The 14,280-nt window shown below is 40.9% G+C and overlaps 1 protein-coding gene and 1 pseudogene across 1 annotated transcript; one reads left to right on the top strand and one right to left on the bottom strand.

Annotated features, from left to right (window-relative positions):
* The first annotated feature begins 544 nt into the window (after positions 1-544).
* LOC137899460 (N-acetyllactosaminide beta-1,3-N-acetylglucosaminyltransferase 3 pseudogene) lies at positions 545-3,910 on the top strand (annotated as a pseudogene).
* Positions 3,911-5,761: 1,851 nt separating this feature from the next.
* Positions 5,762-12,409, bottom strand: slc5a5 (solute carrier family 5 member 5). The gene is made up of 15 exons (XM_068743497.1): positions 12,062-12,409; positions 11,730-11,795; positions 11,487-11,538; positions 11,292-11,359; positions 10,914-11,068; positions 10,484-10,624; positions 8,509-8,638; positions 8,250-8,338; positions 7,803-7,915; positions 7,421-7,491; positions 7,172-7,258; positions 6,628-6,830; positions 6,311-6,408; positions 6,017-6,102; positions 5,762-5,893 (listed from the first exon to the last, which is right to left on the bottom strand). The coding sequence occupies exons 1-15, from the start codon at positions 12,407-12,409 to the stop codon at positions 5,762-5,764; spliced, it is 1,839 nt and encodes a 612-aa protein (XP_068599598.1).
* Positions 12,410-14,280: the final 1,871 nt, after the last annotated feature.

Genomic DNA, 14,280 nt, shown 5'->3' with positions numbered 1-14,280 from the left:
TTAAGAGATCTGACTCCAAGCTTAATAGTGAATGAATCTTGAAAGCATAGTTATAATTGAGCACGCACATATCTAAGTAAACATCACAATTATTTGACTAGGTTGCTATTACGCATGATTACGTCTTAACAATGTAAATGGATTAATTATATGATTGAGTAAATATCCGTGTTTTTACATTTCATTGGCGCAGTACAGATAAAGCAGAAGTAAGAGCAAGGTTGAAATATTTCTGCTCTTTTTCAATATAAAGTCATGATGACCTGCTTTCAGGCACCACCCCTCACTTATTGAACAATTCCTTTCTTTCGACAATTGAGTCTCAAAGATTTACTCGTGCTGTGGAGAGGATCTAAAAACATTTTTAGAAGACTGTCATTTAATTTTTCCTGTGGGTCAGCCTTCCGGGAAACGTGCCTCACACAGCAGACTTTTGGAAGCCTTTAAAGAGGATGTGCTCTCCCACCATGGAGACAGCCTTGTTAGTAAGACTGAGAGCAACAAACACCCTCTGTGGATATTCTCCCTCATCAGACACAGTCAAATGGGACTCAAGGGAATAACCTTGCAGCGCTCAAGTAGATCTTCTAATATTGTCAGGTATGTATTTCCTAATTTAATTACGAGCTACACGTTTCTGTGAATAATGGATCCATATATTTTACACATCTGCGCTCGTTTGAAAGTTGATTTAGAAGATGTTTTGAAGGTGAGATGAAAACTTTTCCTCCATCCTTCAAAGCACCATCACATTTATTATGATCTTATATTCTATAACACAGACCTAAAGCTTATCAATTATGTCTTAATATTTGTTTCTTTGGGCAATGTAAATTCTGGTTTAGAATTTTTTTTGTGATGATACTGAAAGGGATTGCGTGAATGCAATGCAATAATAGTGCAATAGATGCACTATTATTGTAAAACTGTAAAAGCCCTTGAGAAAATTTAATCAAAGAATATTCCCCATGCTTTGAGCGAACAGAAGGGCCCATACAGTATATGGTGTTTGAAAGCTGCGAGAAATTATAAAAGAAAAAAAAAAATCTAAATTCAACAGCATTTAAATAAAGTAATTTCCTTTTAATGGCAGTAGTTTGATGTCCTTGTTTTATCAAACGTGACCTACATTTTTCAGAACAGAAATGAGGAAATACGATATTTAACAGTCTTAGAAGTCAGTTTTATTATTTGACTTTCATTTTCCTTCATGTTAATCAGATCGTCTTCAGCCACTGAAAACATTTACAGTGTCATGTCACTTACTGGGGATGTAAAATTGAGCAGTTTTCACAAACTAAAATTAAAGCAACCCCCTCACAGTGTCAAAAACCTACAAATACATATCCACTGTTTAAGAGATGAGTGATTTACAGTTTTTCTCAATTTGTTTGGTTCATTCATTGAAACAGAAATTACACTTTCAAAGCTCCATTTGTAAAAACATTCTTACAGTTCACCACGGCGCCATATCTCACTTACAAAAGTGCATATCTCTCCCAAAACTGCTCATCCATGTTTCAAAACTAAATTCCTTTCCCATACAAATAGTGCATCCAAAATTGCGAAAATCTTTCTCAATTGCTTTGGCTTCATTTCTTGAAACAGACTCGACGTTCTCAACACTCTTTGTACTTTTGCCAGAATGATCTTGACGGTTCAGCAGAACATGGTTCATACAAATAACAAACTGTTAAGAGAGCACAGAGCACACAATACCTACACAATATAATACAAGCTACATATTCAAAGACATTGTTTGTGCCGTTCTTGAAATTAGAATGACAGGAAATCCCTTGTCTGGTAAAATCAAAGGAAGCAGAGAAAAGAGATATCATTTAGCATCTTCTGCATATTAATTATAATCCAGATTTATTCACCTCATTATTCCTCTATGTGATCGTTTATTTCCGTGCTAATGATAAAACCTTTTTTTCATTTTTGACTGCAGAGTTCTAATGCTGAGAGGAGTCAAAACAGGAGTTGTCTTGTTGCTTTTGGGAACTCCTCTCTTCCTTGTTCAGTTCTCAAAAAATGATGAAAAGATCGTTGTTTTCCAAAACGTGAGCGAAGACAGTCCAGCCAAGGCACCCCAGAACAACTCCTATGTACACCCTTGGGAACGATGCCAACCAAATACATCTTTACATAATATAGGAGGCTTCAGAGCTCTTCCTCGAGGCATCAAGGATTTCCTCTACCATCGTCACTGTCGCCACTTCCCCATGCTGCTGGACCTTCCGGACAAATGCGGAGGACCTTATAAATCAGCAGAGGTCTTCCTTCTGTTGGTGATTAAAAGCTCTCCTCTGAACTACGACCGCAGAGAGGTGCTGCGCAAAACCTGGGCTAAAGAGCGGTCATACAACGGCGTGTGGATTCGAAGGCTCTTCATATCTGGAACGTCAGATTCAGGTTTTGAGAAAAGGAGACTGAACGAACTCCTGGAGCTGGAGCATCGCCAGTACGGCGACGTCCTCCAGTGGGACTTCATGGACTCCCTCTTTAACCTCACCTCGAAGCAGATCCTCTTCCTGGAATGGATGGAAAGAAGCTGCCCAAACGTCCGCTTCCTGCTGAATGGTGACGACGACGTCTTCGCCCACCCAGACAACATGGTGGACTTTCTCCAAAGCCTTGAGAATAATAATGGAAGCAAGCACCTCTTTACTGGCCATTTGATTCAAGATGCTCGACCCATGAGGTGGTCACAGAGCAAATATTTCATTCCAGTTCAAGTGCACAAACCAAACTCATACCCCCCATACTGTGGGGGTGGGGGCTTCCTCTTGTCGGGCCACACAGCTTCAGTTATATATAATGTGTCCCGGTCTATTACCATTCTTCCCATTGATGATGTTTACATGGGGATGTGTCTGGCCAAAGCAGGACTTTCTCCTACTTCCCATTTTGGTGTGAGTACTCTAGGATTTCACATTCCCTCTAGGAAAATAGATGCACACGATCCTTGTTATTATAGAGAGATGTTGGTGGTGCACAGATTCCCCCCACCTCACTTGTATCTCTTATGGCACAGACTAAATGATCCCAACCTGAAATGTGTTTCCTCCAAGAGTTCATTTTGGTAGGTTTACACTTCAGGTACTGTCAGGCAAAATACACACTAATGTTGCTTTAGATCACGGCCCGTGAATGACGGATTAAAAGCCTGATCGGAATAAAAATGCTGAATGTACACACCCAAATCGGATTAGTCTGGCCCCAATCAAACTCAATCCGATCAAGATACAGATTGATGATTCGATCAATGTGCATCAAAACACTTAAATCCGATATTTCGGTACAAGCCGCCCAAGACTGCGCATGTCCGTGACGTCAGTTATTCGCGCTTCTGCTATTCACAGTGCATCCGATCATAATTTTACTCCGAACTCTGATCGGATTAAATAAATGTAAACGCAGCCACTGTCGGTGGTGCAGTAATATCCGTGCGCACGGGGAGGCGCCACCTCTCTGCCAGCGCAACCAATCCGCCATAACGCGCAGGATGGAGCCCTCCAACAGCCCGGCTGGAACCCAAACTCCCACCGGGGGCCTCCACAGCAAACGGCTGAAGGAGCAGGAGAACGCCATTCTGCAAAACACTTTAATATCTCAAATGGACGCGGACTCTGGAGCGGACGCCGGGACGTCGTTGAGCTCCAGATCGGCTCCTCAGCCGCTGCGCACGGACACGGACACGGACACGGACACGGAGGAAGTGGAGCCAGCCGGGGATGTGGCGAAGGACCGCGTCGAGGAGAGGACCCTGACGGACCATCTCAACAAAAGACTGCTCTCCTCGTTCCTGGAGAAGCTGAACGAACGGGACCTGGCGCTCCCCGGCGTTCAGCGCCTGGACTGCGCCGTAGCGGGCGAGGACTCGAACAGGGCCGCGGAGGAGTGGTAGAGCCGAGCGGCGCGCACGGGGAGGGCATTCCGGAGAATCCGGACGCGCAGCTGGCGCAGCCGTTCAGGACTAATGCGCCCGGAAGCAGCACAACCCCGTCCGTATTACGCATGACGTCACGCGTCACAGTGGGCGATAAGAGTGTCTGGAAAGTCATGTTTACTTCTGTTTGACGGGAAAGGGTGAAATACTATGAAAAAGGCAGCGACGCTATGAGTCCGACGCGCTTCCGCATCGGCTTCGTGACGTATGCCGCATATGTTTAGTTCAACAGGCGCTAGTTTACGACTAAATCTACTTTAACTTCGGGTTGGACCCATATTTAACACTGGAAATAACCACAGTGTGTCTTCTCATTTTCAAGGGCCTTAGAATGAGAATTGACATGAAACCCTCCGTATAAAGCAAAATGTATCAGACGCAAAGAAAGTATTTTATTTATTGTCTTCTGCAAAGCTGCACAACACAATGATGTAAATTCAGCTGTGCTCAGTGAAGCCCCTTCCTCTAACGCTGCTTTTAAAATGGACACGACCCCTGGCGAGAAATAAAAAAGCGTCCCTTAAACGAATCTGTCATGTTGCCATCTTGTCTTCCTCGAAAGTACACACACACACACACATATATATATAATGTTTTAATTTAACAGCTTAAATTGTTATTTAAAATCTGTAAAGTCCACGTTCACAAGGACGTAAACTAAAAACAAAGCTACTTGTTTTAAGGAATATTTTGCACCCTTGTTCATGAAGTCCCTGGTGATCACTAATATGTGGTCTTCCAGGTTGATAATTCATTATCATGTATGTGTATATAAATATATTTGTGAATTTCAAAAACAAGCAGAGAATAGTGCTCATGAATCAGCGTTTATATTTTAAGAGAAGGATTGTAGCTGAAGCTTTTGCACTTCCACGTCCCTAATTTAGTCAACTGTAGCTTTTCCAAACATGTTCAAGTCTGAGTAAACATCTTTCTTGTTGCAAAGTACAACAGTAAATCAGAAAATACCAAAAAACAGTAAATTGTAGTGTGTGAGTTCTTGACAATGCTGACACTTCCTTTAAATTGTATGTGGAAGTCTCTAACTGGCATGGAAAGCTCCCATCTACTGGAGTTGAACATAACACGAATAACTTCATGGCAAGCAAGAATTCATATTGGAGAATTCTTGTGAGTCCACAGGCAGAGCAGGTGCATTGCAACAGTGCATGAATGTGCAGACGTGCAGACAAAAGAGGTATTCAGCACGGAAGGAATTTAAAATATCCCAGAGGGTACGTTTTTTCCCAGTTCAGTTCAGTTCAGTTCAGTTCAGTTCAGCTTTGACTCAACTCAGGGATCATCTATTTGTGGTCTCCAGGCAAAAAACAAAACTCCAGATTGTGAATCCTTTTGACAAAATGGGATAATAAATAAATCTAGGTAGCCTATATATTTTTTTACCTTTTGTCAGAAAGAGTTTGAACTGACAATGGCACCAGTGCAGTGCAGCAAACCAAGAGGCAGGCATACAAAATGTACAAATCTGAAAAGGTTGACACTGAAAATGAGTCTTCTGAGATGGGGACAGAAAAATACTCCCTGCAACAAGATACCGAAGGCAGCAGTCGTCAACGTTGGAAAGATGAGACAATTATTAACACAAACTTGGAAGAAGTTTTGCCACAGAGGTCTAAACCAGTAAGAGAGATCCGCACATGAGCGCTCTCATTCCCTTACTGCACAACTATGAGCTTTCAAGTGTTCTCTGAGAATACAATGGACATAAAAGATCATTTCTAGAAGTGGAATGTATGGAAAACGCGTCACTGTCTGCAGTGGGGGTTTTTGTGTGTGGCATAAACGCTTCTAAGTGTCCAACACCTGATCGCGGAGTGGGCATTTAATATTCCCATCTGTTGATTCCTCATGTTCATAAGCCCCTTCTTTATTCCGGTCCTTTAATGGCAGCTGGAGTGATGCGTCTGTCACATCTTCTCCCTGCAAAAAACCCCCCCAAAAAAACAGAATTCTGCTTTTAAAAAGACTTTAGAATTGATGCCTAGACTTAGTTTTTAGAAATGACTATTGAAGTAAACCACATGATGTTGACATAATACTTACTGTATGTTTTGAATGGACCTTTACTTGTTTTTTATTCAGATCCCACCATAACAGACCCTCTTTAATGTCATTCCTCTTAGTTGGTCCTGCGTGCAGAAAACAAAACAGCACTTATTAAATCGTCAGTGCGATAATACAATTAATTGCAGGTCCGAGTTGAATCAAACATTTCCGGGACAATATTTAGTCAGTGTACGGTAGATGAAATTCTGCAGTGTGGTTGATTGACTTGATTTAAAACAGATCTGCTCAGTAATGTGTCGCTGAGCATCTCAAGTCTCTTTATTTTCTCACCAGTTGCGTAGCTCACTATCAGCCCAACAAGCACAACCAAACAAGTTGCCACGGCACCGAAGTAGAGGTAGGATATGGAATAGAAGTTATACAGGCCCCTAGTGTTAGAAGATGAATATAATGAATCTTATGGCTCTACTCACAGTATGTCCTTAATTTAATATGATGTCATCAATTAAAGTTGCAATAATGACAACATCCTGGATAAATGTATTTCTCGGTATTTAGCGACTGTTTTTTTTTCCTGTTAATATAAAATGTTTTAATATCTGCAGATAACATGCTCCAAATGAGCCGGACTGGTTAAACTCACTGACCCCTGGTCACTGGGAAGAATTTGGATGGAGACGGTGTGATGTTCTTCCGCAGGGCTGCCGATTTGGGTGTAGTTGCTGGATGCGCACTCTGTTGCGTAGCTGGGCAGGACGCCCATGGTCTCCTCACTGGGTGGGTAAAGAGTTGAACCGACTGCCAACCACACAGAGACACAGTAGCCTGCTAATATTCCTGAGAATGCTCCCTGAGAGACAAAATAGAAGATGTTGAAGGTTCGCAGAAATCAAAAAGTGATTTGATCCATGACAGGATATGGCCTTTGGTTTTTTAATTTATATATTTTTTGATCCAAAACATTCGAAGTGACGTGTTTGCACCAGGGTTTCTCAAGTCTACACAAGAAGGTGTGTCCACTGCGCCGCCGTGCCAGTGGTCAGCGCGGTTGCCAGTATTATAGGTAATCCAGGAAAATGTATGTTTGTAATCATCTTGGTCAAACAGGACACATGAATGAAAAAGATCTATGTGTAATACGATTTATTGTGACTGCAATCTGCAAAAAAGGGGACACATCAAGTCACTCACCATGGTATTTGTTGCAGGAAAGAACATGCCCAAAATGAATGTGCCCAGTAATGGACCACTGACCACACCCATGATAGTGAATGAACCCTGAAGAGAAGACAAAGGCGGGTCAACAGATTCTATCTGCAGGCTTCCAAAACACAAATTGTTTCAATTTTACAGTCCTGAAACTTCATTTGTGCGAAGGAGTAGAGGTTGTTGCACACTAGACTAAATATTATTAGTACAGTATCCAAATATTTGTTATACCTGAAGCACTCCCCAGTCCAAGAGGGAGGAGAGAGCAGCCACAGTGATACAAGCAACTCCATACAGAAGCGCTTCAAAAAAAAAAATAGAGACTTTATGCTCAGAACAATGACTAAATGTTACATTTTGTATTCAAACGAAACATGATCTTAGCTAAACTAAACATACATTGGCATAATCTACCACTGAGTTAGTCTGAAAAGTTGAAAGTGATGTAATTATTGTAGAATATGCACTGTATGTTTTAAACAACAATAATAAATTGTAAAAAATTAAGACAGTCTAATCAGGTATACTTGCACGCATGTAATTGTTTGAACGTGACATTTCTTGGCAGCTTAAGTCCTTTGCATATCAGGAAAACATTAAGTCATCAACCTACACAGTCCTTTGGACACAAGGATCAATTTCTTCTGCGTCATTTGGGTCAAATAAGGTCGCAGTAAATCCTCCATCGTTACCGCAGCCATTGCATTGATACTCGTGGAGACCGTGCTGTGAAAAAGACAAGTGGTTATTCCATGACAGCAGCTCGTTGTTTTTGTGTACTTACTATACATATTAAAAACAAGATACCGTATGTATATTTTTTAAACTCTGAAACTAGCATTGCCACAGATGAAAGCAGAGCGTTGTAATAATTAGTGGCTCAGACCATCATACACAAAGCATTACTTCAAAAGTTAAAAAAATATATTCTTTTATAAACATGGGAAGTTTTTGAGATAATTTACTTTTACTGTTGGGCATGTTGGGATCAATAGGTAAAATTGGGAAAACTTGACATGATAAGCCAAACCATGAGAGAAAACAAGGCTAAATGAAATACCTCAGAGTTCCACTGTACGCAGAGGCAAGGAAAAGACCCGGAAAGCCAGGGTAACTTTGGAATATCTCCAACACGAAGTACGCCATGTACTTCATCAGGTGGCAAAGAGGGAAAATAAAGGATGGTAATATTTTAATATATACTGGATACATGCATATACATATACATTATTTTCATTTCATTAAACAAATATTGTAAATTATTTTCCCTCAGCTGTCAAGTCATGAATCATTATAAATATTTATCCTTTATTTATTACCAAATCAGGGGCAGCAATCCTCCCCGACTTCAAAGGATCACAGTTGATGTAATAACTGTACATGACGATGCCGCAGGTTACGGCACTGCTAACAATCAGCCACAGTCCCACTTGGTTCACAAATAGCGCCCTGCAATCACAAGAAAACATCATTACAATTGTCAACAACGTTGATGCAATTTCAGGTTTGGATTCATCTGCAATTCCAATCTACTCTATAAGACCTGGAGTGAAGGACTGTTGTATCTATAAAATGTCATTCATTCATTTATTTTATTGACCGCTTGTCTGAAATAAGGGTCACATGATTTACTGGAGCCTATCCAAGCTGTATATGGGCAAGAGGTGGGGTACACCCCGCACGAGCCGCCAGTTAATTGCAGGATCACACATAGCCAATGACTCATTCACGCACACCGTCAGACAAATTAGTCCAAATAATTTGGCTAAATTGCATGTTTTTGGTGGTGGGAGGAAGCCGAAGAGAACCAATGCAGACACGGGGAGAACATACAAAATGCACACAGATAAGAATCTGAAAAATGAATGAAAAATTCAGTGCTTACGGATGCCTTTCATCTAAATATAAGCGTTTACTGTAAACATAAGCTATAAGCTCTTCCTGCAACTTCTGTTGTGTCCCAAAGCACTGTGCCTGTCACCCAGCAATCTGAAGATGATTAGTCACCATTAAAGAGCCAATTAAAGCGGCACACTAGAACAAACAAGGCCGATGGGCTCATCTTGGGATATGGTGTGGCACGTGTGATCCATGCAAAGCATGATCCCATTCGAAATGACAGGCCTCGCTGTGACACAGCTCATTCCTGAACAAACCCTTTTATCTGGAGCCACTGCAATATCTAATATAATCTTTGCTATATGCCCAACCCTTCCAGCAAGTTTCAAAATCCCTCAGGCACTTTGTGTAACCCAGTTAACAGAAAGACAGAAGCCAAACTGGTTACCTGCACATGTTAATCTGTGTAAATAACCTGACTTTCCTTTGGCAAATATTCCACCTTCTGTACAAACACTCCGCTCAGGAAAACATGATTTGTCTTTGGTGTGCACATGTAGGGTGACATCTAGATCTGTCTGCGCTATTGGCACAGAATGAACCATCCTCAAGGCAGTTTACATAGCCTAATGTTGATAGCTTGGTTTAATGGTCATGCAGTTGAATGGGGGGGGATAGCACGCCATCTGATTTAACACCTATTTGCAAATCCTGAAAGGCACACGCTATAAATGAAATGAAGAACACGAGGAAACCGGTGGAACATGATGCGATTTGCTCTGGACCTGGGGGTGAGGGAATGTGGTTCTGCTGCCTGCTAACGCACATCTGATCTGATCTGACAGACCTCCACGAGCCGCGGGAAACACTCGAAACAAGCGCGGTTTGCTTGGTAGTTCCCGCTTACACTTTGTAACCGTGCGTGTTTGTTCCTCCCACTCTTGTCTGTACTTCTGAAGCTGCTTTCGTTCTTCCCTGACTCTTTCTGGGTTGAGCGAGGCGGTGGACTCTCTGAGTCCGATACCGACAGATCTGATGCCGGTGCCTCTGCCTTGATGCCGCTCCCGGTCTTTGTCAAACCCCTCTTTGGTACTGATTGGCTGAAAAGCCAGACGCTTAAACAATCAAATGAAAGAGGATGACGTTTAACACAATGTGGAGGAGCTATCGGTTCAATACTGGACGCGAGTATTTAAAAAAATAAAATAATGGACAATTCTGTATTTCAAAGGATGTTTGGCAACCCTACATGGAACAGACAGTGGGATGGAAGGGTGAACAAGTGATTCGAAAATATGACAGGAAGTGTAACGCAAAAGTCACTGCAAACAGGAAGAAGCTTAGGCAAAGGTGAATCTACTCCTGTTCATGGGTAAGCGACAAGATAACAGCAAAGTGATGTTCACATACGATACAGTAAGATCAGGGGCATCGACATGAAGCAACTCCACTCACCACTGTGCCTGCCTTTCAGTTCTGCAGGAGATATAGCGCTGGACTTGAGCTTGGTTTACGCCGTACATGGACAGCCAAACCAACGTACCCCCGACACTCAGGCTCCAGAAGGTATAGCGATTTCTTGGGTCAATGTTAAAACTAAAGTGGAAAAGATTAGTAAATAAATCAGTGACTTTTTCCATTGTAACAAAATACATTCCTGCAAATGTGGTGACAAAATGCAGTCTGCAGCATATTTGAATGTGGTTTTATTCTTGGCAGAAGCATCCACTTATGAGTAAAAAAAAAAAAATCAGTGTGCAATAATCTCTAATTGATGCATCGTTATCATAATGTAGTAGGTAGTCAGAAAACGATTGCTCGATGTCAGCTTCTTAACGTGTACACATTGTAATATGTTGAAATCTTAATCAAACAGTGTGTTCACTCATTGAAATTAATGCGCGATCCATTGCGGGCGATCTCCAGTACCACAGCAGGACCACCGACCAAAACTGTGCCGTGGATGAAAGTGGCCACAAAGCCAGACAACATGACAAATATCTGGAACACATCCGTCCAGATCACAGCTTTCATGCCGCCCTGTTACAGACAAGGGAAGAGACAAAAAAGAAAACCACTTTGGAGCATTTTAAACTTTTACACAACCAGAATACGAGCAATGAATAGTCATCGCTGAAGCCAGAACCTTTTGTTTTGTTTTTGGGTTTTTTCCCACTTTTTCAGATTGGGTCTATTGAATAAGTCACTATCATAAGCATAAACATGCTAATTTGTTAAGATGCAAAAAAAATATTTACTTTACCAGAGTGGTGTACAACGTGCAAATTATTCCAGTAGAAAACAGGGACGCCCACATGTTGAGTCCAGTAGCTGAAATTCAAAAGGAAAGTATGGCTCTTATAGTTTTAATGCATGAGAGGAATATTCCTCGGAAGACATTTCATCTTTTGTTGTGTGTAAAGACGTACAGGAATACTGTCCCTGACAGGTCCCCTACCTTCATTTAGGATTAAGGCAGGTGCGTAGATGACGATCCCTGTGTAAAGCAGCTGAGAAGAAACACAATTGTTCCAAATTAATGGTTAAAGAACATTTAGTTTACGTTTAGAATGTGTAAATTAAGGAATGGGTTTACCTCGTCAGAGCAAACACTGGGATTTAATTTAAACTGTTGTACCCTCTTTGGGATCAAAGAATTAAAAATAATGTTACTCTGTGAAAGAATACCGACCGCTCTTACCGTTGCCACGAGAAACTGGATGCTCCCCAACAGCTGCATCCCTCTGCCAAATCTCATGTTCAGATACTGTGACAGACAGAACAGGGCAGGTCAGGTCACCCTTCCTTCCTCACCTCCTCGTTTCATCACGCTTAATCACCCACAGGTGTATTTCGACATTGTGAAGAGAGAGAAATCCTGGCTCATTAGCATTATTGAATCTGGTCTGTAAAGATTCTCTTTTTACAAACAAAATATTTGAAATCTGTATATTTTCAAACAGGAGGTACATGAACAACAACCCCCCCCCCCCAAAAAATAAAATAAATAAATAAATAAATTAAATAATTAACCTCATTGGTGCTGGTGATGCCTAACCGAAAGAAAACTGGCAAGAAGAGATAAGCTGTCAGCAGGGAGTTGATGCTTTGTCCGAGGCACATATAGAGGAACTTAAAGCCATAGCGAAACGCTTCAGCTGGAACACCGAGAACCTGGACCGCTGACATAAAACTGGCACAGAGCGAGAGGCCGACGGGCACCGCCGGCAAGCTCCGACCTCCGGTGAAGAAGTCATCCACGTTGCCCTCCCTCGAGCTCTTCTTCAGAGCCTGGAAGAGTCCGATGCCCACAGAGACCAACAGCATGGCAGCAAACACAGCATAGTCGGCCAGCACAAAGCCCACTCTGGGGGATTCCATTGTTTTACGCTGGGAGATCCTCTGTCTTGCAGCTGGATGCAAGATATGTGATTTTTTTCTGTCAAAGTGAAAACAATAAACATATAAAACAATAACCTTTAATATTAGTTGCTACAAGTGAGTAAATATGTGCACATGTAAATGACTCAAGGCAACCAATCCAATCATTCTCCTCACATTAAAATGATTATCTTTTCCTAATATTTTACTTGCATGAGTTTTACTTTCTTTACTAATATATTTCTGATCACGCCATAAAAAAGTTGGCAAGGCAATAATGATGAAAGGGGCTGTTTGCAGTAAGTAGTGCCCCATTAACTCTTTGAGTGCCGTTCACGTCTAAAGACGTTTTTCTGAAACCCAAATCTGCCTCTCTTCAATGGCCAAATAACTCCGGAACAGAAAATGGTAGGAACACACTTTCTTTTTTGATGAAAGAAGAGACATTAATCTTTCATTCGATGCGTTTGCATATAGTCATAGTAAATTAAATATTCTTTGGATCTTGGAAAATCGGGGTAAATGCACGAAAACTGGGGCACTCAGTATATAGCTGTGTTGAAAATGGCTGGCACACACACTGGTACAGTAAATGACAAAGAGTAGTTTCAGGTCATACAAATAAAAATAATAATAATTTACAGATTGGGGCTTCCCTTTATCTATTTGTTAATCTGTTTTTGCCTTTTATGATTATTTGGATTTTATTACAATTTCCAAGATTGAAAACTGGCAACAGTTGGATTTTTAATCATAAATGTTGAATGAAATTACAAAGAACTTGTACAAAAAAGTATAAGCCACAACTTTAACATTTCTTCTATTACATTATTGTAAATAATTTAGAATAGGTGAATAGTCTTTATATCCATAATGTATGTATAAGATTAGGAAACTAAAGCTAAAAAATGTATTCAGTTGCACACAGAATCGCAATAAATAAGACTTGAAAACCATAACTGTATAGTAAATAATAAATCTCCACTTATTTCTTTATCATAGAGGTTTGAAATTTCTAAAGACTCACCGCTGACTGCAGTTTTGTCCAAGCAGTATGAGGAATGTGCTGACGGTCTCTTACTGCCCTCAGCAGCTGCCTTGACTCTAGACACCTTCTTCAACCCGGGGCGTGCGCATGAGATGTGTGCATATCATTAAAATTCATTCTAAGTTCCTCCTTAAAAAAACAGAAACTCAAGTATACGTAACATGACAGAGTCAAGCAGGTGGACATTTGCAATGAGTGAAAAAACAAAGATCAAATCAAGTGAAACTGTGATGGTCACATTGTAAGATGAGTAAAGTTCATCTTATCTTATGTCTTCTCATCTTATCTAATCTTATTTTGTCTCTATTATATAATATATATTACATATTATAATTAACGACTTCTATACAACCTGCAAAATCTAAACATCTTAGATTTTAGCTCCGTCTGCTTCCTTTCAGTCTGAACCAAAATTGACTGAACTCATCCCTCTTGGAGCGTTGCGCTCAGCTCCATTCAAAAGGCAGCGCCCGTCCATGGAACAGCGCACCTGTTTCAGAACTTGCCAAAGTAAATTGTTTTTAATCATACACTTTAACTTGTGTTTGAAACCTGTCCCTGAATTGCATTGTTTATTCTTTACTTTTTTGTGACCTGTGCTGCTGACTTCCTGTCTAGGTCACCTTCGGAAAAGAGATCTGGATCTCAGTGGGCTTTATCTTTTTAGATAAATGTTTTTATTTAAGATATTTGGGATATTTGGAATATTTGGAAGTGATAAACATAGCAGTCTGTGGGAAAATATTGGTGCTCATTCAAACCACCACAAACCAACTCACTGCTCAAATATGTTATTCAACATATAACTGTCAATAAAAACACT

This window comes from Brachionichthys hirsutus, chromosome 9 (assembly GCF_040956055.1).
Source record: "Brachionichthys hirsutus isolate HB-005 chromosome 9, CSIRO-AGI_Bhir_v1, whole genome shotgun sequence".
In the NCBI taxonomy this organism is placed as follows: Eukaryota; Metazoa; Chordata; class Actinopteri; order Lophiiformes; family Brachionichthyidae; genus Brachionichthys; species Brachionichthys hirsutus.
The sequence above is the reverse complement of the archived record's forward strand: the minus strand, read 5'-3'. Positions and strand labels throughout refer to the sequence as shown.

Coding starts and splice junctions, on each gene's coding strand:
- slc5a5 (XM_068743497.1), bottom strand. CDS start 12,409: ATGGAATCCCCCAGAGTGGGCTTTGTGCTGGCCGACTATGCTGTGTTT. Junction 10,625..10,913: donor TCGCGCATTAATTTCAATGA/GTGAACACACTG, acceptor TTTCCACTTTAG/TTTTAACATTGACCCAAGAA. Junction 6,103..6,310: donor GATAGTGAGCTACGCAACTG/GTGAGAAAATAA, acceptor TTCTGCACGCAG/GACCAACTAAGAGGAATGAC.